The sequence below is a fragment of the Hyla sarda genome, unplaced genomic scaffold (genome assembly GCF_029499605.1).
Source record: "Hyla sarda isolate aHylSar1 unplaced genomic scaffold, aHylSar1.hap1 scaffold_215, whole genome shotgun sequence".
Lineage (NCBI taxonomy): Eukaryota > Metazoa > Chordata > Amphibia > Anura > Hylidae > Hyla > Hyla sarda.
The window spans coordinates 170,001-195,132 of record NW_026608817.1 but is presented as its reverse complement, the minus strand read 5'-3'; the positions used below and the strand labels follow the sequence as shown (position 1 = coordinate 195,132).

Below are 25,132 nucleotides of genomic sequence, written 5' to 3'. Positions count from 1 at the left end.
CTCTTAAGGTTACTATTCTACAGACTCACAGCTCTTACAGTAAAGAACCAACCCCTATGGTTACTATTCTACAGATTCACAGCTCTTACAGTAGAGAACCAACTCCTAAGATTACTATTCTACAGATTCACAGCTCTTACAGTGAAGAACCAACTCCTAAGGTTACTATTCTACAGATTCACAGCTCTTACAGTAAAGAACCAACTCCTAAGGTTACTATTCTACAGATTCACAGCTCTTACAGTAAAGTACCAACTCCTAAGATTACTATTCTACAGATTCACAGCTCTTACAGTAAAGAACCAGCTCCTGAGGTGTCTATTCTACATATTCACATCTCTTACAGTAAAGAACCAGCTCCTGCGGTGTCTATTCTACATATACACATCTCTTACAGTACAGAACCAGCTCCTGAGGTGTCTATTCTACATACTCACATCTCTTACAGTAAAGAACCCGCTCCTGGAGTGTCTATTCTACATACTCACATCTCTTACAGTAAAGAACCCGCTCCTGAGGTGTCTATTCTACATACTCACATCTCTTACAGTAAAGAACCCGCGCCTGAGGTGTCTATTATACATACTCACATCTCTTACAGTAAAGAACCAGCCCCTGAGGTGTCTATTCTACATACTCACATCTCTTACAGTAAAGAACCCGCTCCTGCGGTGTCTATTCTACATATACACATCTCTTACAGTAAAGAACCCGCTCCTGGAGTGTCTATTCTACATACTCACATCTCTTACAGTAAAGAACCAGCTCCTGAGGTGTCTATTCTACATACTCACATCTCTTACAGTAAAGAACCCGCTCCTGAGGTGTCTATTCTACATACTCACATCTCTTACAGTAAAGAACCCGCTCCTGAGGTGTCTATTCTACATACTCACATCTCTTACAGTAAAGAACCCGCTCCTGAGGTGTCTATTCTACATACTCACATCTCTTACAGTAAAGAACCCGCTCCTGAGGTGTCTATTCTACATATACACATCTCTTACAGTAAAGAACCAGCTCCTGAGGTGTCTATTCTACATACTCACATCTCTTACAGTAAAGAACCAGCTCCTGGAGTGTCTATTCTACATACTCACATCTCTTACAGTAAAGAACCCGCTCCTGAGGTGTCTATTCTACATACTCACATCTCTTACAGTAAAGAACCTGCTCCTGAGGTGTCTATTCTACATACTCACATCTCTTACAGTAAAGAACCCGCTCCTGGGGTGTCTATTCTACATACTCACATCACTTACAGTAAAGAACCCGCTCCTGAGGTGTCTATTCTACATACTCACATCTCTTACAGTAAAGAACCCGCTCCTGAGGTGTCTATTCTACATACTCACATCTCTTACAGTAAAGAACCAGCCCCTGAGGTGTCTATTCTACATATACACATCTCTTACAGTAAAGAACCCGCTCCTGAGGTGTCTATTCTACATACTCACATCTCTTACAGTAAAGAACCAGCTCCTGGAGTGTCTATTCTACATATTCACATCTCTTACAGTAAAGAACCAGCTCCTGAGGTGTCTATTCTACATACTCACATCTCTTACAGTAAAGAACCGGCTCCTGAGGTGTCTATTCTACATACTCACATCACTTACAGTAAAGAACCCGCTCCTGAGGTGTCTATTCTACATACTCACATCTCTTACAGTAAAGAACCCACTCCTGAGGTGTCTATTCTACATACTCACATCTCTTACAGTAAAGAACCAGCTCCTGCGGTGTCTATTCTACATACTCACATCTCTTACAGTACAGAACCAGCTCCTGAGGTGTCTATTCTACATACTCACATCTCTTACAGTAAAGAACCCGCTCCTGAGGTGTCTATTCTACATACTCACATCTCTTACAGTAAAGAACCAGCTCCTGCGGTGTCTATTCTACATACTCACATCTCTTACAGTAAAGAACCCGCTCCTGGAGTGTCTATTCTACATACTCACATCTCTTACAGTAAAGAACCAGCTCCTGAGGTGTCTATTCTACATACTCACATCTCTTACAGTAAAGAACCAGCTCCTGAGGTGTCTATTATACATACTCACAGCTGTCACAGTAAAGAACCCGCTCCTGAGGTGTCTATTCTACATATACACATCTCTTACAGTAAAGAACCAGCTCCTGAGGTGTCTATTCTACATACTCACATCTCTTACAGTAAAGAACCCGCTCCTGAGGTGTCTATTATACATACTCACAGCTGTCACAGTAAAGAACCCGCTCCTGAGGTGTCTATTCTACATATACACATCTCTTACAGTAAAGAACCTGCTCCTGAGGTGTCTAGTCTACATACTCACATCTCTTACAGTAAAGAACCAGCTCCTGAGGTGTCTATTATACATACTCACAGCTGTCACAGTAAAGAACCCGCTCCTGAGGTGTCTATTCTACATATACACATCTCTTACAGTAAAGAACCAGCTCCTGAGGTGTCTATTCTACATACTCACATCTCTTACAGTAAAGAACCCGCTCCTGAGGTGTCTATTCTACATACTCACATCTCTTACAGTAAAGAACCCGCTCCTGAGGTGTCTATTCTACATACTCACAGCTGTCACAGTAAAGAACCAGCCCCTGAGGTGTCTATTCTACATACTCACATCTCTTACAGTAAAGAACCAGCTCCTGAGGTGTCTATTATACATATACACATCTCTTACAGTAAAGAACCCGCCCCTGAGGTGTCTATTCTACATACTCACATCTCTTACAGTAAAGAACCAGCTCCTGGAGTGTCTATTCTACATATTCACATCTCTTACAGTAAAGAACCCGCTCCTGAGGTGTCTATTCTACATACTCACATCTCTTACAGTAAAGAACCAGCTCCTGAGGTTTCTATTCTACATACTCACATCTCTTACAGTAAAGAACCCGCTCCTGAGGTGTCTATTCTACATACTCACATCTCTTACAGTAAAGAACCCGCTCCTGAGGTGTCTATTCTACATACTCACATCTCTTACAGTAAAGAACCCGCTCCTGGGGTGTCTATTCTACATACTCACATCACTTACAGTAAAGAACCCGCTCCTGAGGTGTCTATTCTACATACTCACATCTCTTACAGTAAAGAACCCGCTCCTGAGGTGTCTATTCTACATACTCACATCTCTTACAGTAAAGAACCAGCCCCTGAGGTGTCTATTCTACATATACACATCTCTTACAGTAAAGAACCCGCTCCTGAGGTGTCTATTCTACATACTCATATCTCTTACAGTAAAGAACCAGCTCCTGGAGTGTCTATTCTACATATTCACATCTCTTACAGTAAAGAACCAGCTCCTGAGGTGTCTATTCTACATACTCACATCTCTTACAGTAAAGAACCGGCTCCTGAGGTGTCTATTCTACATACTCACATCACTTACAGTAAAGAACCCGCTCCTGAGGTGTCTATTCTACATACTCACATCTCTTACAGTAAAGAACCCACTCCTGAGGTGTCTATTCTACATACTCACATCTCTTACAGTAAAGAACCAGCTCCTGCGGTGTCTATTCTACATACTCACATCTCTTACAGTAAAGAACCCGCTCCTGGAGTGTCTATTCTACATACTCACATCTCTTACAGTACAGAACCAGCTCCTGAGGTGTCTATTCTACATACTCACATCTCTTACAGTAAAGAACCCGCTCCTGAGGTGTCTATTCTACATACTCACATCTCTGACAGTAAAGAACCAGCTCCTGCTGTGTCTATTCTACATACTCACATCTCTTACAGTAAAGAACCAGCTCCTGAGGTGTCTATTATACATACTCACATCTCTTACAGTAAAGAACCGGCTCCTGCGGTGTCTATTCTACATACTCACATCTCTTACAGTAAAGAACCAGCTCCTGAGGTGTCTATTCTACATACTCACATCTCTTACAGTAAGGAACCCGCTCCTGAGGTGTCTATTCTACAGATTCACATCTCTTACAGTAAAGAACCAGCTCCTGGAGTGTCTATTCTACATACTCACAGCTGTCACAGTAAAGAACCAGCCCCTGAGGTGTCTATTCTACATACTCACATCTCTTACAGTAAAGAACCAGCTCCTGGAGTGTCTATTCTACATACTCACATCTCTTACAGTAAAGAACCAGCTCCTGAGGTGTCTATTCTACATACTCACATCTCATACAGTAAAGAACCAGCCCCTGAGGTGTCTATTCTACATACTCACATCTCTTACAGTAAAGAACCAGCCCCTGAGGTGTCTATTCTACATATACACATCTCTTACAGTAAAGAACCCGCTCCTGAGGTGTCTATTCTACATACTCACAGCTGTCACAGTAAAGAACCAGCCCCTGAGGTGTCTATTCTACATATACACATCTCTTACAGTAAAGAACCCGCTCCTGGGGTGTCTATTCTACATACTCACATCTCTTACAGTAAAGAACCAGCTCCTGCGGTGTCTATTCTACATATTCACATCTCTTACAGTAAAGAACCAGCTCCTGAGGTGTCTATTCTACATACTCACATCTCTTACAGTAAGGAACCCGCTCCTGGAGTGTCTATAATACATACTCACATCTCTTACAGTAAAGAACCAGCTCCTGAGGTGTCTATTCTACATACTCACATCTCTTACAGTAAAGAACCCGCTCCTGGAGTGTCTATTCTACATACTCACATCTCTTACAGTAAAGAACCAGCTCCTGGGGTGTCTATTCTACATACTCACATCTCTTACAGTAAAGAACCCGCTCCTGCGGTGTCTATTCTACATACTCACAGCTGTCACAGTAAAGAACCAGCTCTATAGCAGACATGATCACAAGAGAAATTTTTGTTTTGTTTTGTTTGTTTTGGGTAAAATTTTCATTTTGGTAAATTTTTCGGATTAGATTTTTTCGGATACATTCGTTATTCCTTTTCGGATTTGTTTTTTTCGGATACATTCGTTATTTCTTTTCGGGTTTGATTTTTTCGGGTACATTCGGCATTCGGAGTATCGTATTAATTTTTCATTTCACTTAGTTCAGTTTCGTTACTTTGTTTGTTTTTTTCTCTTTTTTGCCCTTTTGCGGGTTCCACGAATATGAAACCTGCTGTGGGGACTTGTGAGAAACACATTTTATTTTTGTGATAACGAAAATCTTTTTTACTTCTAAGCAGAGGAACATTATGGGGGGCGGGTGCAGGAAAAGAAGGGATCCGCAGAGATGGGAACATTATGGGGGGCGGGTGCAGGAAAGGAAGGGATCCGCAGAGATGGGAACATTATGGGGGGCGGGTGCAGGAAAAGAAGGGATCCGCAGAGATGGGAACATTATGGGGGGCGGGTGCAGGAAAAGAAGGGATCCGCAGAGATGGGAACATTATGGGGGGCGGGTGCAGGAAAAGAAGGGATCCGCAGAGATGGGAACATTATGGGGGGCGGGTGCAGGAAAGGAAGGGATCCGCAGAGATGGGAACATTATGGGGGGCGGGTGCAGGAAAAGAAGGGATCCGCAGAGATGGGAACATTATGGGGGGCGGGTGCAGGAAAAGAAGGGATCCGCAGAGATGGGAACATTATGGGGGGCGGGTGCAGGAAAAGAAGGGATCCGCAGAGATGGGAACATTATGGGGGGCGGGTGCAGGAAATGAAGGGATCCGCAGAGATGGGAACATTATGGGGGCGGGTGCAGGAAATGAAGGGATCCGCAGAGATGGGAACATTATGGGGGGCGGGTGCAGGAAAAGAAGGGATCTGCAGAGATGGGAACATTATGGGGGCGGGTGCAGGAAATGAAGGGATCCGCAGAGATGGGAACATTATGGGGGGCGGGTGCAGGAAAAGAAGGGATCCGCAGAGATGGGAACATTATGGGGGGCGGGTGCAGGAAAAGAAGGGATCCGCAGAGATGGGAACATTATGGGGGGCGGGTGCAGGAAATGAAGGGATCCACAGAGATGGGAACATTATGGGGGGCGGGTGCAGGAAAAGAAGGGATCCGCAGAGATGGGAACATTATGGGGGGCGGGTGCAGGAAAAGAAGGGATCCGCAGAGATGGGAACATTATGGGGGGCGGGTGCAGGAAATGAAGGGATCCGCAGAGATGGGAACATTATGGGGGGCGGGTGCAGGAAAAGAAGGGATCCGCAGAGATGGGAACATTATGGGGGGCGGGTGCAGGAAATGAAGGGATTCGCAGAGATGGGAACATTATGGGGGGCGGGTGCAGGAAAAGAAGGGATCCGCAGAGATGGGAACATTATGGGGGGCGGGTGCAGGAAAAGAAGGGATCCGCAGAGATGGGAACATTATGGGGGGCGGGTGCAGGAAAAGAAGGGATCCGCAGAGATGGGAACATTATGGGGGGCGGGTGCAGGAAATGAAGGGATCCGCAGAGATGGGAACATTATGGGGGGCGGGTGCAGGAAAAGAAGGGATCCGCAGAGATGGGAACATTATGGGGGGCGGGTGCAGGAAATGAAGGGATCCGCAGAGATGGGAACATTATGGGGGCGGGTGCAGGAAATGAAGGGATCCGCAGAGATGGGAACATTATGGGGGGCGGGTGCAGGAAATGAAGGGATCCACAGAGATGGGAACATTATGGGGGGCGGGTGCAGGAAAAGAAGGGATCCGCAGAGATGGGAACATTATGGGGGGCGGGTGCAGGAAAAGAAGGGATCCGCAGAGATGGGAACATTATGGGGGGCGGGTGCAGGAAATGAAGGGATCCGCAGAGATGGGAACATTATGGGGGGCGGGTGCAGGAAAAGAAGGGATCCGCAGAGATGGGAACATTATGGGGGGCGGGTGCAGGAAATGAAGGGATCCGCAGAGATGGGAACATTATGGGGGGCGGGTGCAGGAAAAGAAGGGATCCGCAGAGATGGGAACATTATGGGGGGCGGGTGCAGGAAAAGAAGGGATCCGCAGAGATGGGAACATTATGGGGGGCGGGTGCAGGAAATGAAGGGATCCGCAGAGATGGGAACATTATGGGGGCGGGTGCAGGAAAAGAAGGGATCCGCAGAGATGGGAACATTATGGGGGGCGGGTGCAGGAAATGAAGGGATCCGCAGAGATGGGAACATTATGGGGGGCGGGTGCAGGAAAAGAAGGGATCCGCAGAGATGGGAACATTATGGGGGGCGGGTGCAGGAAAAGAAGGGATCCGCAGAGATGGGAACATTATGGGGGCGGGTGCAGGAAATGAAGGGATCCGCAGAGATGGGAACATTATGGGGGGCGGGTGCAGGAAATGAAGGGATCCGCAGAGATGGGAACATTATGGGGGGCGGGTGCAGGAAAAGAAGGGATCCGCAGAGATGGGAACATTATGGGGGCGGGTGCAGGAAATGAAGGGATCCGCAGAGATGGGAACATTATGGGGGCGGGTGCAGGAAAAGAAGGGATCCGCAGAGATGGGAACATTATGGGGGGCGGGTGCAGGAAATGAAGGGATCCGCAGAGATGGGAACATTATGGGGGGCGGGTGCAGGAAAAGAAGGGATCCGCAGAGATGGGAACATTATGGGGGGCGGGTGCAGGAAAAGAAGGGATCCGCAGAGATAGGAACATTATGGGGGCGGGTGCAGGAAAAGAAGGGATCCGCAGAGATGGGAACATTATGGGGGCGGGTGCAGGAAATGAAGGGATCCGCAGAGACGGGAACATTATGGGGGGCGGGTGCAAGAAATGAAGGGATCCGCAGAGATGGGAACATTATGGGGGGCGGGTGCAGGAAATGAAGGGATCCGCAGAGATGGGAACATTATGGGGGGCGGGTGCAGGAAATGAAGGGATCCGCAGAGATGGGAACATTATGGGGGGCGGGTGCAGGAAAAGAAGGGATCCGCAGAGATGGGAACATTATGGGGGGCGGGTGCAGAAAATGAAGGGATCCGCAGAGATGGGAACATTATGGGGGGCGGGTGCAGGAAATGAAGGAATCCGCAGAGATGGGAACATTATGGGGGGGCGGGTGCAGGAAAAGAAGGGATCCGCAGAGATGGGAACATTATGGGGGGCGGGTGCAGGAAAAGAAGGGATCCGCAGAGATGGGAACATTATGGGGGGGCGGGTGCAGGAAAAGAAGGGATCCGCAGAGATGGGAACATTATGGGGGGCGGGTGCAGGAAATGAAGGGATCCGCAGAGATGGGAACATTATGGGGGGCGGGTGCAGGAAATGAAGGGATCCGCAGAGATGGGAACATTATGGGGGGCGGGTGCAGGAAAAGAAGGGATCCGCAGAGATGGGAACATTATGGGGGCGGGTGCAGGAAAAGAAGGGATCCGCAGAGATGGGAACATTATGGGGGGCGGGTGCAGGAAAAGAAGGGATCCGCAGAGATGGGAACATTATGGGGGGCGGGTGCAGGAAAAGAAGGGATCCGCAGAGATGGGAACATTATGGGGGGCGGGTGCAGGAAAAGAAGGGATCCGCAGAGATGGGAACATTATGGGGGGCGGGTGCAGGAAATGAAGGGATCCGCAGAGATGGGAACATTATGGGGGGCGGGTGCAGGAAAAGAAGGGATCCGCAGAGATGGGAACATTATGGGGGGCGGGTGCAGGAAAAGAAGGGATCCGCAGAGATGGGAACATTATGGGGGCGGGTGCAGGAAATGAAGGGATCCGCAGAGATGGGAACATTATGGGGGCGGGTGCAGGAAAAGAAGGGATCCGCAGAGATGGGAACATTATGGGGGGCGGGTGCAGGAAAAGAAGGGATCCGCAGAGATGGGAACATTATGGGGGGCGGGTGCAGGAAAAGAAGGGATCCGCAGAGATGGGAACATTATGGGGGGCGGGTGCAGGAAAAGAAGGGATCCGCAGAGATAGGAACATTATGGGGGCGGGTGCAGGAAAAGAAGGGATCCGCAGAGATGGGAACATTATGGGGGGCGGGTGCAGGAAATGAAGGGATCCGCAGAGATGGGAACATTATGGGGGGCGGGTGCAGGAAATGAAGGGATCCGCAGAGATGGGAACATTATGGGGGGCGGGTGCAGGAAAAGAAGGGATCCGCAGAGATGGGAACATTATGGGGGGCGGGTGCAGGAAAAGAAGGGATCCGCAGAGATGGGAACATTATGGGGGGCGGGTGCAGGAAAAGAAGGGATCCGCAGAGATGGGAACATTATGGGGGGCAGGTGCAGGAAAAGAAGGGATCCGCAGAGATGGGAACATTATGGGGGGCGGGTGCAGGAAAAGAAGGGATCCGCAGAGATGGGAACATTATGGGGGGCGGGTGCAGGAAAAGAAGGGATCCGCAGAGATGGGAACATTATGGGGGGCGGGTGCAGGAAAAGAAGGGATCCGCAGAGATGGGAACATTATGGGGGCGGGTGCAGGAAATGAAGGGATCCGCAGAGATGGGAACATTATGGGGGGCGGGTGCAGGAAAAGAAGGGATCCGCAGAGATGGGAACATTATGGGGGGCGGGTGCAGGAAAAGAAGGGATCCGCAGAGATGGGAACATTATAGGGGGCGGGTGCAGGAAAAGAAGGGATCCGCAGAGATGGGAACATTATGGGGGGCGGGTGCAGGAAAAGAAGGGATCCGCAGAGATGGGAACATTATGGGGGGGCGGGTGCAGGAAAAGAAGGGATCCGCAGAGATGGGAACATTATGGGGGGCGGGTGCAGGAAATGAAGGGATCCGCAGAGATGGGAACATTATGGGGGGCGGGTGCAGGAAATGAAGGGATCCGCAGAGATGGGAACATTATGGGGGGCGGGTGCAGGAAAAGAAGGGATCCGCAGAGATGGGAACATTATGGGGGGCGGGTGCAGGAAAAGAAGGGATCCGCAGAGATGGGAACATTATGGGGGGCGGGTGCAGGAAAAGAAGGGATCCGCAGAGATGGGAACATTATGGGGGGCGGGTGCAGGAAATGAAGGGATCCGCAGAGATGGGAACATTATGGGGGGCGGGTGCAGGAAAAGAAGGGATCCGCAGAGATGGGAACATTATGGGGGGCGGGTGCAGGAAAAGAAGCGATCCGCAGAGATGGGAACATTATGGGGGGCGGGTGCAGGAAAAGAAGGGATCCGCAGAGATGGGAACATTATGGGGGGCGGGTGCAGGAAATGAAGGGATCCGCAGAGATGGGAACATTATGGGGGTCGGGTGCAGGAAATGAAGGGATCCGCAGAGATGGGAACATTATGGGGGGCGGGTGCAGGAAAAGAAGGGATCCGCAGAGATGGGAACATTATGGGGGGCGGGTGCAGGAAAAGAAGGGATCCGCAGAGATGGGAACATTATGGGGGGCGGGTGCAGGAAAAGAAGGGATCCGCAGAGATGGGAACATTATGGGGGTCGGGTGCAGGAAATGAAGGGATCCGCAGAGATGGGAACATTATGGGGGGCGGGTGCAGGAAATGAAGGGATCCGCAGAGATGGGAACATTATGGGGGCGGGTGCAGGAAATGAAGGGATCCGCAGAGATGGGAACATTATGGGGGGCGGGTGCAGGAAATGAAGGGATCCGCAGAGATGGGAACATTATGGGGGGCGGGTGCAGGAAATGAAGGGATCCGCAGAGATGGGAACATTATGGGGGGCGGGTGCAGGAAATGAAGGGATTCGCAGAGATGGGAACATTATGGGGGGCGGGTGCAGGAAATGAAGGGATCCGCAGAGATGGGAACATTATGGGGGGCGGGTGCAGGAAAAGAAGGGATCCGCAGAGATGGGAACATTATGGGGGGCGGGTGCAGGAAATGAAGGGATCCGCAGAGATGGGAACATTATGGGGGGCGGGTGCAGGAAAAGAAGGGATCCGCAGAGATGGGAACATTATGGGGGGCGGGTGCAGGAAAAGAAGGGATCCGCAGAGATGGGAACATTATGGGGGGCGGGTGCAGGAAAAGAAGGGATCCGCAGAGATGGGAACATTATGGGGGGCGGGTGCAGGAAATGAAGGGATCCGCAGAGATGGGAACATTATGGGGGGCGGGTGCAGGAAATGAAGGGATCCGCAGAGATGGGAACATTATGGGGGGCGGGTGCAGGAAATGAAGGGATCCGCAGAGATGGGAACATTATGGGGGGCGGGTGCAGGAAATGAAGGGATCCGCAGAGATGGGAACATTATGGGGGGCGGGTGCAGGAAAAGAAGGGATCCGCAGAGATGGGAACGTTATGGGGGGCGGGTGCAGGAAATGAAGGGATCCGCAGAGATGGGAACATTATGGGGGGCGGGTGCAGGAAATGAAGGGATCCGCAGAGATGGGAACATTATGGGGGGCGGGTGCAGGAAATGAAGGGATCCGCAGAGATGGGAACGTTATGGGGGGCGGGTGCAGGAAATGAAGGGATCCGCAGAGATGGGAACATTATGGGGGCGGGTGCAGGAAAAGAAGGGATCCGCAGAGATGGGAACATTATGGGGGGCGGGTGCAGGAAAAGAAGGGATCCGCAGAGATGGGAACATTATGGGGGGCGGGTGCAGGAAATGAAGGGATCCGCAGAGATGGGAACGTTATGGGGGGCGGGTGCAGGAAATGAAGGGATCCGCAGAGATGGGAACATTATGGGGGGCGGGTGCAGGAAATCAAGGGATCCGCAGAGATGGGAACATTATGGGGGCGGGTGCAGGAAAAGAAGGGATCCGCAGAGATGGGAACATTATGGGGGCGGGTGCAGGAAATGAAGGGATCCGCAGAGATGGGAACATTATGGGGGGGCGGGTGCAGGAAATGAAGGGATCCGCAGAGATGGGAACATTATGGGGGGCGGGTGCAGGAAAAGAAGGGATCCGCAGAGATGGGAACATTATGGGGGCGGGTGCAGGAAATGAAGGGATCCGCAGAGATGGGAACATTATGGGGGGCGGGTGAGATAATGATTTGTGTATAACGTGTCATGTCGGTTACTTTTATTGTTTTATGTAGAAATAATCTTATTCTTCATGTTTATTGTTTGAAGATGTAAAATATCTTAGATATAGATCGTTACGTCTTTTACACTTGCGCTAACTCAGTCTTTCTGTTTCCCAACGAACCAGGTGCCTCCAGCTGTAAAAAATGTAAATCTGTAGAATAGACACCGCAGGAGCTGGTTCTTTACTGTAAGAGATGTGAATCTGTAGAATAGACACCTCAGGAGCGGGTTCTTTACTGTAAGAGATGTGAATCTGTAGAATAGACACCTCAGGAGCGGGTTCTTTACTGTAAGAGCTGTGAGTATGTAGAATAGACACCTCAGGGGCTGGTTCTTTACTGTAAGAGATGTGAATATGTAGAATAGACACTCCAGGAGCTGGTTCTTTACTGTAAGAGATGTGAGTATGTAGAATAGACACCTCAGGAGCGGGTTCTTTACTGTAAGAGATGTGAGTATGTAGAATAGACACCTCAGGAGCTGGTTCTTTACTGTAACAGCTGTGAGTATGTAGAATAGACACTCCAGGAGCTGGTTCTTTACTGTAACAGCTGTGAGTATGTAGAATAGACACCTCAGGAGCGGGTTCTTTACTGTAAGAGATGTGAGTATGTAGAATAGACACTCCAGGAGCTGGTTCTTTACTTTAAGTGCTGTGAATATGTAGAATAGACACCTCAGGAGCTGGTTCTTTACTGTAAGAGATGTGAGTATGTAGAATAGACACCTCAGGGGCTGGTTCTTTACTGTAAGAGATGTGAGTATGTAGAATAGACACCTCAGGGGCTGGTTCTTTACTGTAAGAGATGTGAGTATGTAGAATAGACACTCCAGGAGCTGGTTCTTTACTGTAAGAGATGTGTATATGTAGAATAGACACCTCTGGAGCTGGTTCTTTACTGTAAGAGCTGTGTATATGTAGAATAGACACCTCAGGGGCTGGTTCTGTACTGTAAGAGATGTGAGTATGTAGAATAGACACCTCAGGAGCTGGTTCTTTACTGTAAGAGATGTGAGTATGTAGAATAGACACCTCAGGAGCGGGTTCTTTACTGTAAAAGATGTGTATATGTAGAATAGACACCTCAGGGGCTGGTTCTGTACTGTAAGAGATGTGAGTATGTAGAATAGACACCTCAGGAGCGGGTTCTTTACTGTAAAAGATGTGAATATGTATAATAGACACCTCAGGGGCTGGTTCTTTACTGTAAGAGATGTGAGTATATATAATAGACACCTCAGGAGCTGGTTCTTTACTGTAAGAGATGTGAGTATGTATAATAGACACCTCAGGGGCTGGTTCTTTACTGTAAGAGATGTGAGTATGTAGAATAGACACTCCAGGAGCTGGTTCTTTACTGTAAGAGATGTGAGTATGTAGAATAGACACCTCAGGAGCTGGTTCTTTACTGTAAGAGATGTGAGTATGTAGAATAGACACTCCAGGAGCTGGTTCTTTACTGTAAGAGATGTGAGTATGTAGAATAGACACCTCAGGAGCTGGTTCTTTACTGTAAGAGATGTGAGTATGTAGAATAGACACCTCAGGAGCTGGTTCTTTACTGTAAGAGATGTGAATATGTAGAATAGACACCGCAGGAGCTGGTTCTTTACTGTAAGAGATGTGAGTATGTAGAATAGACACCTCAGGAGCTGGTTCTTTACTGTAAGAGATGTGAATATGTAGAATAGACACCGCAGGAGCTGGTTCTTTACTGTAAGAGATGTTAGTATGTAGAATAGACACCTCAGGTGCTGGTTCTTTACTGTATGACCTGTGTTCCTCTAGAATAATCACCTCAGGAGCTGATTCTTTACTGTAAGAGATGTGAATATGTAGAATAGACACCTCAGGTGCTGGTTCTTTACTGTATGAGATGTGAATATGTAGAATAGACACCTCAGGTGCTGGTTCTTTACTGTATGAGATGTGAGTATGTAGAATAGACACCTCAGGAGCTGATTCTTTACTGTAAGAGCTGTGAATCTCTAGAATAGCCATCTTCTGAGGATATTATTCTATAGATTCCCCACTCTTACTGTAAAAAACCCCGCCATGTCTCAGTCTTGTGTCCCCACCTGATCAGCACCATGTAGCCCGGCAAGGCCCCCAGGGAGTAGATGAAGCAGCAGACCAGGTTGAGGACCATGAAGTAGAGCAGCATAGTGTCACACTCCTCCCCCCGCGGACACTGACCCAAGATGGCCGAACTATTCACCGTCTGGACACAGCTACAATTGTGGAAAATCTGAGGAGGAAGGAGGAGAAGGTGAGAACCTGCTGGGACCACGGAGGGTGGTCCCCCCCCTCCCCCCCAAAACCTTACCACATTCTGCCCCATCCCTGTAGACGAGGAGCAGCCGGCCAGGCAGGCGGACACGTAGCCCACTCCATTGTCCCCACACACGGGGTCCCACACGTCACTGGTGCAGTCGCAGTTCACATTACACCCGGATGTCAGGTTCTCCAGATAAGAAACTCCCTCAATCCTGAAAAAGGACAATGCTGACACGTTGAGACTGGGGAGCAAGACAATGACACGCTGAGACTGGAGGACAAGACAATGACACGCTGAGACTGGGGAACAAGACAATGACACGCTGAGACTGGGGAACAAGACAATGACACGCTGAGACTGGGGAACAAGACAATGACACGCTGAGACTGGAGGACAAGACAATGACACGCTGAGACTGGGGAACAAGACAATGACACGCTGAGACTGGGGAGCAAGACAATGACACACTGAGACTGGGGAACAAGACAATGACACGCTGAGACTGGGGAACAAGACAATGACACGCTGAGACTGGAGGACAAGACAATGACACGCTGAGACTGGGGAACAAGACAATGACACACTGAGACTGGGGAACAAGACAATGACACGCTGAGACTGGGGAACAAGACAATGACACGCTGAGACTGGAGGACAAGACAATGACACGCTGAGACTGGGGAACAAGACAATGACACGCTGAGACTGGGGAGCAAGACAATGACACACTGAGACTGGGGAACAAGACAATGACACGCTGAGACTGGGGAACAAGACAATGACACGCTGAGACTGGAGGACAAGACAATGACACGCTGAGACTGGGGAACAAGACAATGACACGCTGAGACTGGGGAACAAGACAATGACACGCTGAGACTGGGGAGCAAGACAATGACACGCTGAGACTGGGGAGCAAGACAATGACACGCTGAGACTGGGGAACAAGACAATGACACGCTGAGACTGGGGAACAAGACAATGACACGCTGAGACTGGGGAACAAGACAATGACACGCTGAGACTGGGGAACAAGACAATGACACGCTGAGACTGGGGAACAAGACAATGACACGCTGAGACTGGGGAACAAGACAATGACACGCTGAGACTGGGGTACAAGACAATGACACGCTGAGACTGGGGAACAAGACAATGACACGCTGAGACTGGGGTACAAGACAATGACACGCTGAGACTGGGGAACAAGACAATGACACGCTGAGACTGGGGAACAAGACAATGACACGTTGAGACTGGGGAACAAGACAATGACACGCTGAGACTGGGGAACAAGACAATGACACGCTGAGACTGGGGAACAAGACAATGACACGCTGAGACTGGGAAACAAGACAATGACACGCTGAGACTGGGGAACAAGACAATGACACACTGAGACTGGGGAACAAGACAATGACACACTGAGACTGGGGTACAAGACAATGACACGCTGAGACTGAGGAACAAGACAATGACACGCTGAGACTGGGAAACAAGACAATGAGACGCTGAGACTGGGGTACAAGACAATGACACGCTGAGACTGGGGAACAAGACAATGACACACTGAGACTGGGGAACAAGACAATGACACACTGAGACTGGGGTACAAGACAATGACACGCTGAGACAGAGGAACAAGACAATGACACGCTGAGACTGGGAAACAAGACAATGACACACTGAGACTGGGGTACAAGACAATGACACGCTGAGACAGAGGAACAAGACAATGACACGCTGAGACTGGGGTACAAGACAATGACACGCTGAGACTAGGGAACAAGACAATGACACGCTGAGACTGGGGAACAAGACAATGACACGCTGAGACTGGGGAACAAGACAATGACACGCTTAGACTGGGAAGCAAGACAATGACACGCTGAGACTGGAGAACAAGACAATGACACGCTGAGACTGTGGAACAAGACAATGACACGCTGAGACTGGGGAACGAGACAATGACACGCTGAGACTGGGGAACAAGACAATGACACGCTGAGACTGGGGAACAAGACAATGACACGCTGAGACTGGGGAACAAGACAATGACACGCTGAGACTGGGGTACAAGACAATGACACGCTGAGACTAGGGAACAAGACAATGACACGCTGAGACTGGGGTACAAGACAATGACACGCTGAGACTGGGGAACAAGACAATGACACGCTGAGACTGGGGTACAAGACAATGACACGCTGAGACTGGGGAACAAAACAATGACACGCTGAGACTGGGGGACAAGACAATGACACGCTGAGACTGGGGAACAAGACAATGACACGCTGAGACTGGGGAACAAGACAATGACACGTTGAGACTGGGGAACAAGACAATGACACGCTGAGACTGGGGAACAAGACAACGACACGCTGAGACTGGGGGACAAGACAACGACACGCTGAGACTGGGGAACAAGACAATGACACGCTGAGACTGGGGAACAATACAATGACACGCTGAGACTGGAGGACAAGACAATGACACGCTGAGACTGGGGAACAAGACAATGACACGTTGAGACGAGGGACAAGACAATGACACGCTGAGACGGGGGACAAGACAGTGACATGCTGAGAGGGGGACAAGACAATGACACGCTGAGACGGGGGACAAGACAATGACATGCTGAGAGGGGGACAAGACAATGACACGCTGAGACGGGGGACAAGACAATGACATGCTGAGAGGGGGACAAGACAATGACACGCTGAGACGGGGGACAAGACAGTGACATGCTGAGAGGGGGACAAGACAATGACACGCTGAGACGGGGGACAAGACAGTGACATGCTGAGAGGGGGACAAGACAATGACACACTGAGACGGGGGACAAGACAAGGGCACGTTAAAACTGGAGGAAAAGACAATGACACGCTGAGACGGGGACAAGACAATGACACGCTGAGACGGGGACAAGACAATGGCATGTTGAAACTGGAGGACAAGACAATGACACGCTGAGACGGGGACAAGACAATGACACGCTGAGACGGGGACAAGACAATGGCACGTTGAAACTGGAGGACAAGACAATGACACGCTGAGACAAGGACAAGACAATGACATTCTGAGACGGGGAACAAGACAATGACACGCTGAAACGGAGGACAAGACAATAACATGCTAAAACTGGAGGTCAAGACAATGACACGCTGAGAGGGGGACAAGACAATGACACGCTTAGACTGGGAAGCAAGACAATGACACGCTGAGACTGGAGAACAAGACAATGACACGCTGAGACTGGGGAACAAGACAATGACACGCTGAGACTGGGGAACAAGACAATGACACACTGAGACTGGGGTACAAGACAATGACACGCTGAGACAGAGGAACAAGACAATGACACGCTGAGACTGGGAAACAAGACAATGAGACGCTGAGACTGGGGTACAAGACAATGACACGCTGAGACTAGGGAACAAGACAATGACACGCTGAGACTGGGGAACAAGACAATGACACGCTGAGACTGGGGAACAAGACAATGACACGCTTAGACTGGGAAGCAAGACAATGACACGCTGAGACTGGAGAACAAGACAATGACACGCTGAGACTGGGGAACAAGACAATGACACGCTGAGACTGGGGAACAAGACAATGACACGCTGAGACTGGGGAACAAGACAATGACACGCTGAGACTGGGGAACAAGACAACGACACGCTGAGACTGGGGAACAAGACAATGACACGCTGAGACTGGGGAACAAGACAATGACACGCTGAGACTGGGGAACAAGACAATGACACGCTGAGACTGGGGAACAAGACAATGACACGCTGAGACTGGGGAACAAGACAATGACACGCTGAGACTGGGGTACAAGACAATGACACGCTGAGACTGGGGAACAAGACAATGACATGCTGAGACTGGGGTACAAGACAATGACACGCTGAGACTGGGGAACAAGACAATGACACGCTGAGACTGGGGTACAAGACAATGACACGCTGAGACTGGGGAACAAAATAATGACACGCTGAGACTGGGGGACAAGACAATGACACGCTGAGACTGGGGAACAAGACAATGACACGCTGAGACTGGGGAACAAGACAATGACACGTTGAGACTGGGGAACAAGACAATGACACGCTGAGACTGGGGAACAAGACAATGACACGCTGAGACTGGGGGACAAGACAACGACACGCTGAGACTGGGGAACAAGACAATGACACGCTGAGACTGGGGAACAATACAATGACACGCTGAGACTGGAGGACAAGACAATGACACGCTGAGACTGGGGAACAAGACAATGACACGTTGAGACGAGGGACAAGACAATGACACGCTGAGACGGGGGACAAGACAGTGACATGCTGAGAGGGGGACAAGACAATGACAAGCTGAGACGGGGGACAAGACAATGACATGCTGAGAGGGGGACAAGACAATGACACGCTGAGACGGGGGACAAGACAATGACATGCTGAGAGGGGGACAAGACAATGACACGCTGAGACGGGGGACAAGACAGTGACATGCTGAGAGGGGGACAAGACAATGACACGCTGAGACGGGGGACAAGACAGTGACATGCTGAGAGGGGGACAAGACAATGACACGCTGAGACGGGGGACAAGACAGTGACATGCTGAGAGGGGGACAAGACAATGACACACTGAGACGGGGGACAAGACAATGGCACGTTAAAACTGGAGGAAAAGACAATGACACGCTGAGACGGGGACAAGACAATGGCACGTTGAAACTGGAGGACAAGACAATGACACGCTGAGACGGGGAAGCAAGACAATGACACGCTGAGACTGGAGAACAAGACAATGACACGCTGAGACTGGGGAACAAGACAATGACACGCTGAGACTGGGGAACAAGACAATGACACGCTGAGACTGGGGAACAAGACAATGACACGCTGAGACTGGGGAACAAGACAATGACACGCTGAGACTGGGGAACAAGACAATGACACGCTGAGACTGGGGTACAAGACAATGACACGGTGAGACTGGGGAACAAGACAATGACACGCTGAGACTGGGGTACAAGACAATGACACGCTGAGACTGGGGAACAAGACAATGACACGCTGAGACTGGGGTACAAGACAATGACACGCTGAGACTGGGGAACAAAATAATGACACGCTGAGACTGGGGGACAAGACAATGACACGCTGAGACTGGGGAACAAGACAATGACACGCTGAGACTGGGGAACAAGACAATGACACGTTGAGACTGGGGAACAAGACAATGACACGCTGAGACTGGGGAACAAGACAATGACACGCTGAGACTGGGGGACAAGACAACGACATGCTGAGACTGGGGAACAAGACAATGACACGCTGAGACTGGGGAACAATACAATGACACGCTGAGACTGGAGGACAAGACAATGACACGCTGAGACTGGGGAACAAGACAATGACACGCTGAGACGGGGGACAAGACAGTGACATGCTGAGAGGGGGACAAGACAATGACACACTGAGACGGGGGACAAGACAATGGCACGTTAAAACTGGAGGAAAAGACAATGACACGCTGAGACGGGAACAAGACAATGACACGCTGAGACGGGGACAAGACAATGACACGCTGAGACGGGGGACAAGACAATGACATGCTGAGAGGGGGACAAGACAATGACACGCTGAGACGGGGGACAAGACAGTGACATGCTGAGAGGGGGACAAGACAATGACACGCTGAGACGGGGGACAAGACAGTGACATGCTGAGAGGGGGACAAGACAATGACACGCTGAGACTGGGGAACAAGACAATGACACGCTGAGACGGGGGACAAGACAGTGACATGCTGAGAGGGGGACAAGACAATGACACGCTGAGACTGGGGAACAAGACAATGACACGCTGAGACGGGGGACAAGACAGTGACATGCTGAGAGGGGGACAAGACAATGACACGCTGAGACGGGGGACAAGACAGTGACATGCTGAGAGGGGGACAAGACAATGACACACTGAGACGGGGGACAAGACAATGGCACGTTAAAACTGGAGCAAAAGACAATGACACGCTGAGACGGGGACAAGACAATGACACGCTGAGACGGGGACAAGACAATGGCACATTGAAACTGGAGGACAAGACAATGACACGCTGAGACGGGGACAAGACAATGACACGCTGAGACGGGGACAAGACAATGGCACGTTGAAACTGGAGGACAAGACAATGACACGCTGAGACAGGGACAAGACAATGACATTCTGAGACGGGGACAAGACAATGACACGCTGAAACGGAGGACAAGACAATAACATGCTAAAACTGGAGGTCAAGACAATGACACGTTGAGACGGGGACAAGACAATGACACGCTGAGACGGGGACAAGACAATGACACGCTAAGGTGGGGGACAAGACAATGACACACTAAGGTGGGGGACAAGACAATGACACGCTGAGACGGGGGACAAGAAAATGACACGCTGAGATGAGGGACAAGACAATGACACGCTGAGATGGGAGACAAGACAATGACACGCTGAGATGAGGGACAAGACAATGACACGCTGAGACGGGGGACAAGACAATGACACGATAAGGTGGGGGACAAGACAATGACACGCTGAGACGGGGACAAGACAATGACACGATAAGGTGGGGGACAAGACAATGACACGCTGAGACGGGGGACAAGAAAATGACACGCTGAGATGAGGGACAAGACAATGACACGCTGAGATGGGAGACAAGACAATGACACGCTGAGACGGGGGACAAGACAATGACACGTTGAGACGGGAGACAAGACAATGACACGATAAGGTGGGGGACAAGACAATGACACGATAACGTGGGGGACAAGACAATGACACGCTGAGACGGGGGACAAGACAATGACACGCTGAGATGAGGGACAAGACAATGACACGCTGAGATGGGAGACAAGACAATGAGACGCTGAGACGGGGGACAAGACAATGACACGCTGAGACGGGAGACAAGACAATGACACGATAAGGTGGGGGACAAGACAATGACACGATAAGGTGGGGGACAAGACAATGACACGCTGAGACGGGGGACAAGACAATGACACGCTGAGATGGGAGACAAGACAATGACACGATAAGGTGGGGGACAAGACAATGACACACTGAGACGGGGACAAGACAATGACACGCTGAGATGAGGGACAAGACAATGACACGTTGAGAATGTGGGGATAATAATGGGGCCTCTCGCCACTCACCCATCATAGGTGACGGTCAGTCCGGCCATCGTGGCGTTCTTACACACCAGGATGAACGCCAGCAGGTAGAGCAGATATTCGATGATGGATGAGGCCAACGCCAGCTTCGCCCCCATGAATGTGGACGTCTTGAATTTCTTCATGAGGAAACCCCCCAGGAAGTATCCAACTCCGATGATGGGGAGACTGTAGACCCCTGCGGGAGATGACATGTGACCTAACTATCTGCCGTATTAGCGCCATATTCTAATCATCCACATACCTATAAGAAAGATGGCCTCCGACGCCGACTTCCCGTACTGCTGCTCCAGGTATTTGGGCATAAAAGACATGAACCCCGTAAAGGCACTGAACTGGATGACAGTCACCAGGAGGAACAGCATGAACACCTGACTGCGCAGGAGGGTCTTCAGGAGCTCCAAAAACCCTGCAAGGGGTAGAACAGCGGAGGATGCAGTGTCAGAAGGTCTGTGACCCCCAATCACTGAAACCCAACTGACCCTATCATCCAAACCAAAGGGACCACCATCATCCAAACCCAAGTGACCCCCACCAATCATCAAAGCCAAAGTGACCCCCCATCATTCAAACCAAGCGAATCCTCCCCATCATCCAAACCAACCGACCCCTCCCCATCGTCCAAACCAAGTGACCCCTCCCCATCATATTAACCAAAGTGACCCCTGCCCATCATCCAAACCCAAGTGACCCCCCAAACCATCGAAACTCAAGTGACCCCTCCCCATCATGCAAACCAAAGTGACCTCCCCATCATCCAAACCCAAGTGACCCCTCCCCATCATCTTAACCAAAGTGACCCCTCCCCATCATCCAAACCCAAGTGACCCCTCCCCATCATCTTAACCAAAGTGACCCCTCCCCATCATCCAAACCCAAGTGACCCCCCAACCATCGAAACTCAAGTGACCCCTCCCCATCATCCAAACCCAAGTGACCCCTCCCCATCATCCAAATTCAAGTGACCCCTCCCCATCGTCCAAACCAAGTGACCCCTCCCCATCATATTAACCAAAGTGACCCCTGCCCATCATCCAAACCCAAGTGACCCCCCAAACCATCGAAACTCAAGTGACCCCTCCCCATCATGCAAACCAAAGTGACCTCCCCATCATCCAAACCCAAGTGACCCCTCCCCATCATCTTAACCAAAGTGACCCCTCCCCATCATCCAAACCCAAGTGACCCCTCCCCATCATCGAAACTCAAGTGACTCCTCCCCATCATCCAAACCCAAGTGACCCCTCCCCATCATCCAAACTCAAGTGACCCCTCCCCATCATCCAAACTCAAGTGACCCCTCCCCATCATCCAAACCCAAGTGACTCCTCCCCATCATCCAAACTCAAGTGACCTCTCCCCATCATCCAAACCCAAGTGACCCCTCCCCATCATCCAAACCAAAGTGACCCCCCAACCATCGAAACTCAAGTGACCCCTCCCCATCATCCAAACCCAAGTGACCCCTCCCCATCATCCAAACCCAAGTGACCTCTCCCCATCATCCAAACTCAAGTGACCCCTCCCCATCATCCAAACTCAAGTGACCCCTCCCCATCATCCAAACCCAAGTGACCTCTCCCCATCATCCAAACCCAAGTGACCTCTCCCCATCATCCAAACTCAAGTGACCTCTCCCCATCATCCAAACCCAAGTGACCTCTCCCCATCATCCAAACTCAAGTGACCCCTCCCCATCATCCAAACCCAAGTGACCCCTCCCCATCATCTTAACCCAAGTGACCTCTCCCCATCATCCAAACCCAAGTGACCCCTCCCCATCATCCAAACCCAATTGACCCCTCCCCATCATCCAAACCCAAGTGACCCCTCCCCATCATCCAAACCCAAGTGACCTCTCCCCATCATCCAAACCCAAGTGACCTCTCCCCATCATCCAAACCCAAGTGACCCCTCCCCATCATCCAAACCCAAGTGACCTCTCCCCATCATCCAAACCCAAGTGACCCCTCCCCATCATCCAAACCCAAGTGACCCCTCCCCATCATCCAAACCCAAGTGACCTCTCCCCATCATCCAAAACCAAGTGACCTCTCCCCATCATCCAAAACCAAGTGACCTCTCCCCATCATCCAAACCCAAGTGACCTCTCCCCATCATCCAAACCCAAGTGACCCCTCCCCATCATCCAAACCCAAGTGACCTCTCCCCATCATCCAAACCCAAGTGACCCCTCCCCATCATCCAAACCCAAGTGACCCCTCCCCATCATCCAAACCCAAGTGACCTCTCCCCATCATCCAAAACCAAGTGACCTCTCCCCATCATCCAAAACCAAGTGACCTCTCCCCATCATCCAAACCCAAGTGACCTCTCCCCATCATCCAAACCCAAGTGACCTCTCCCCATCATCCAAACCCAAGTGACCTCTCCCCATCATCCAAACCCAAGTGACCCCTCCCCATCATCCAAACCCAAGTGACCCCTCCCCATCATCCAAACCCAAGTGACCTCTCCCCATCATCCAAACCCAAGTGACCCCTCCCCATCATCCAAACCCAAGTGACCCCTCCCCATCATCCAAACTCAAGTGACCTCTCCCCATCATCCAAAACCAAGTGACCTCTCCCCATCATCCAAAACCAAGTGACCTCTCCCCATCATCCAAAACCAAGTGACCTCTCCCCATCATCCAAACCCAAGTGACCTCTCCCCATCATCCAAACCCAAGTGACCCCTCCCCATCATCCAAACCCAAGTGACCCCTCCCCAACATCCAAACCCAAGTGACCCCTCCCCATCATCCAAACCCAAGTGACTCCTCCCCATCATCCAAACCCAAGTGACTCCTCCCCATCATCCAAACCCAAGTGACCTCTCCCCATCATCCAAACCCAAGTGACCCCTCCCCATCATCCAAACCCAAGTGACTCCTCCCCATCATCCAAACCCAAGTGACTCCTCCCCATCATCCAAACCCAAGTGACTCCTCCCCATCAGCTGAACCAGAAGGTTGAGATGTCACCCGGCTGAGGAGCATTCTCACCTTTTTTGGTTACTTCCTTAGTCTTCTCGTTCTCTGGGCCGCTGCCAGTCACCTGGGGTCGGAGTGTCTCCCTCAGCTCCATCTGGTCCTCATCTCCCTCCTTGGGCAGAGTCCTGGGGATGAAGCAGAAGGGGACGGCGGCCAGAAGATTGAGGACCCCACTGACCAGGAAGCCCATCCACCAGGCCCCCACCCAGCGCGTGTCAGTGGTGCTGAGGAACACCTCGTCTTGAAGAGAGAAGACATTGGATACCTGAGAGCTTAGATACCTGCATGTGATACACTCATCTACATATGGATCAACAAGGGGGCCGGACTGAGATACTGTACACCTGCCTGTGATACACTCATCTATATACAGATACACAGAGGGGCTGGGCTGAGATACATCTGCATGTGATACACTCATCTATATACAGATACACAGAGGGGCTGGGCTGAGATACATCTGCATGTGATACACTCATCTATATACAGATACACAGAGGGGCTGGGCTGAGATACATCTGCATGTGATACACTCATCTATATACAGATACACAGAGGGGCTGGGCTGAGATACATCTGCATGTGATACACTCATCTATATACAGATACACAGAGGGGCTGGGCTGAGATACATCTGCATGTGATACACTCATCTATATACAGAGACACAGAGGGGCTGGGCTGAGATACATCTGCATGTGATACACTCATCTATATACAGATACCCAGAGGGGCTGGGCTGGGA

The 25,132-nt window shown here is 50.4% G+C and overlaps 1 protein-coding gene across 2 annotated transcripts in view; it reads right to left on the bottom strand.

The window, feature by feature from the left end:
• LOC130319655 (solute carrier organic anion transporter family member 1A2-like) overlaps positions 1-25,132 on the bottom strand; it is a 108,804-nt gene that overhangs the window by 8,431 nt on the left and 75,241 nt on the right. For both annotated transcript variants that reach the window (XM_056552959.1, XM_056552960.1), the window contains exons 8-12: positions 24,400-24,627; positions 21,637-21,801; positions 21,375-21,570; positions 14,199-14,361; positions 13,951-14,120 (exon numbers count right to left, since the gene is read on the bottom strand). In XM_056552959.1, coding sequence (XP_056408934.1) covers positions 13,951-14,120; positions 14,199-14,361; positions 21,375-21,570; positions 21,637-21,801; positions 24,400-24,627 — 922 coding nt within the window. The remainder of the gene's footprint in view (positions 1-13,950; positions 14,121-14,198; positions 14,362-21,374; positions 21,571-21,636; positions 21,802-24,399; positions 24,628-25,132) is intronic.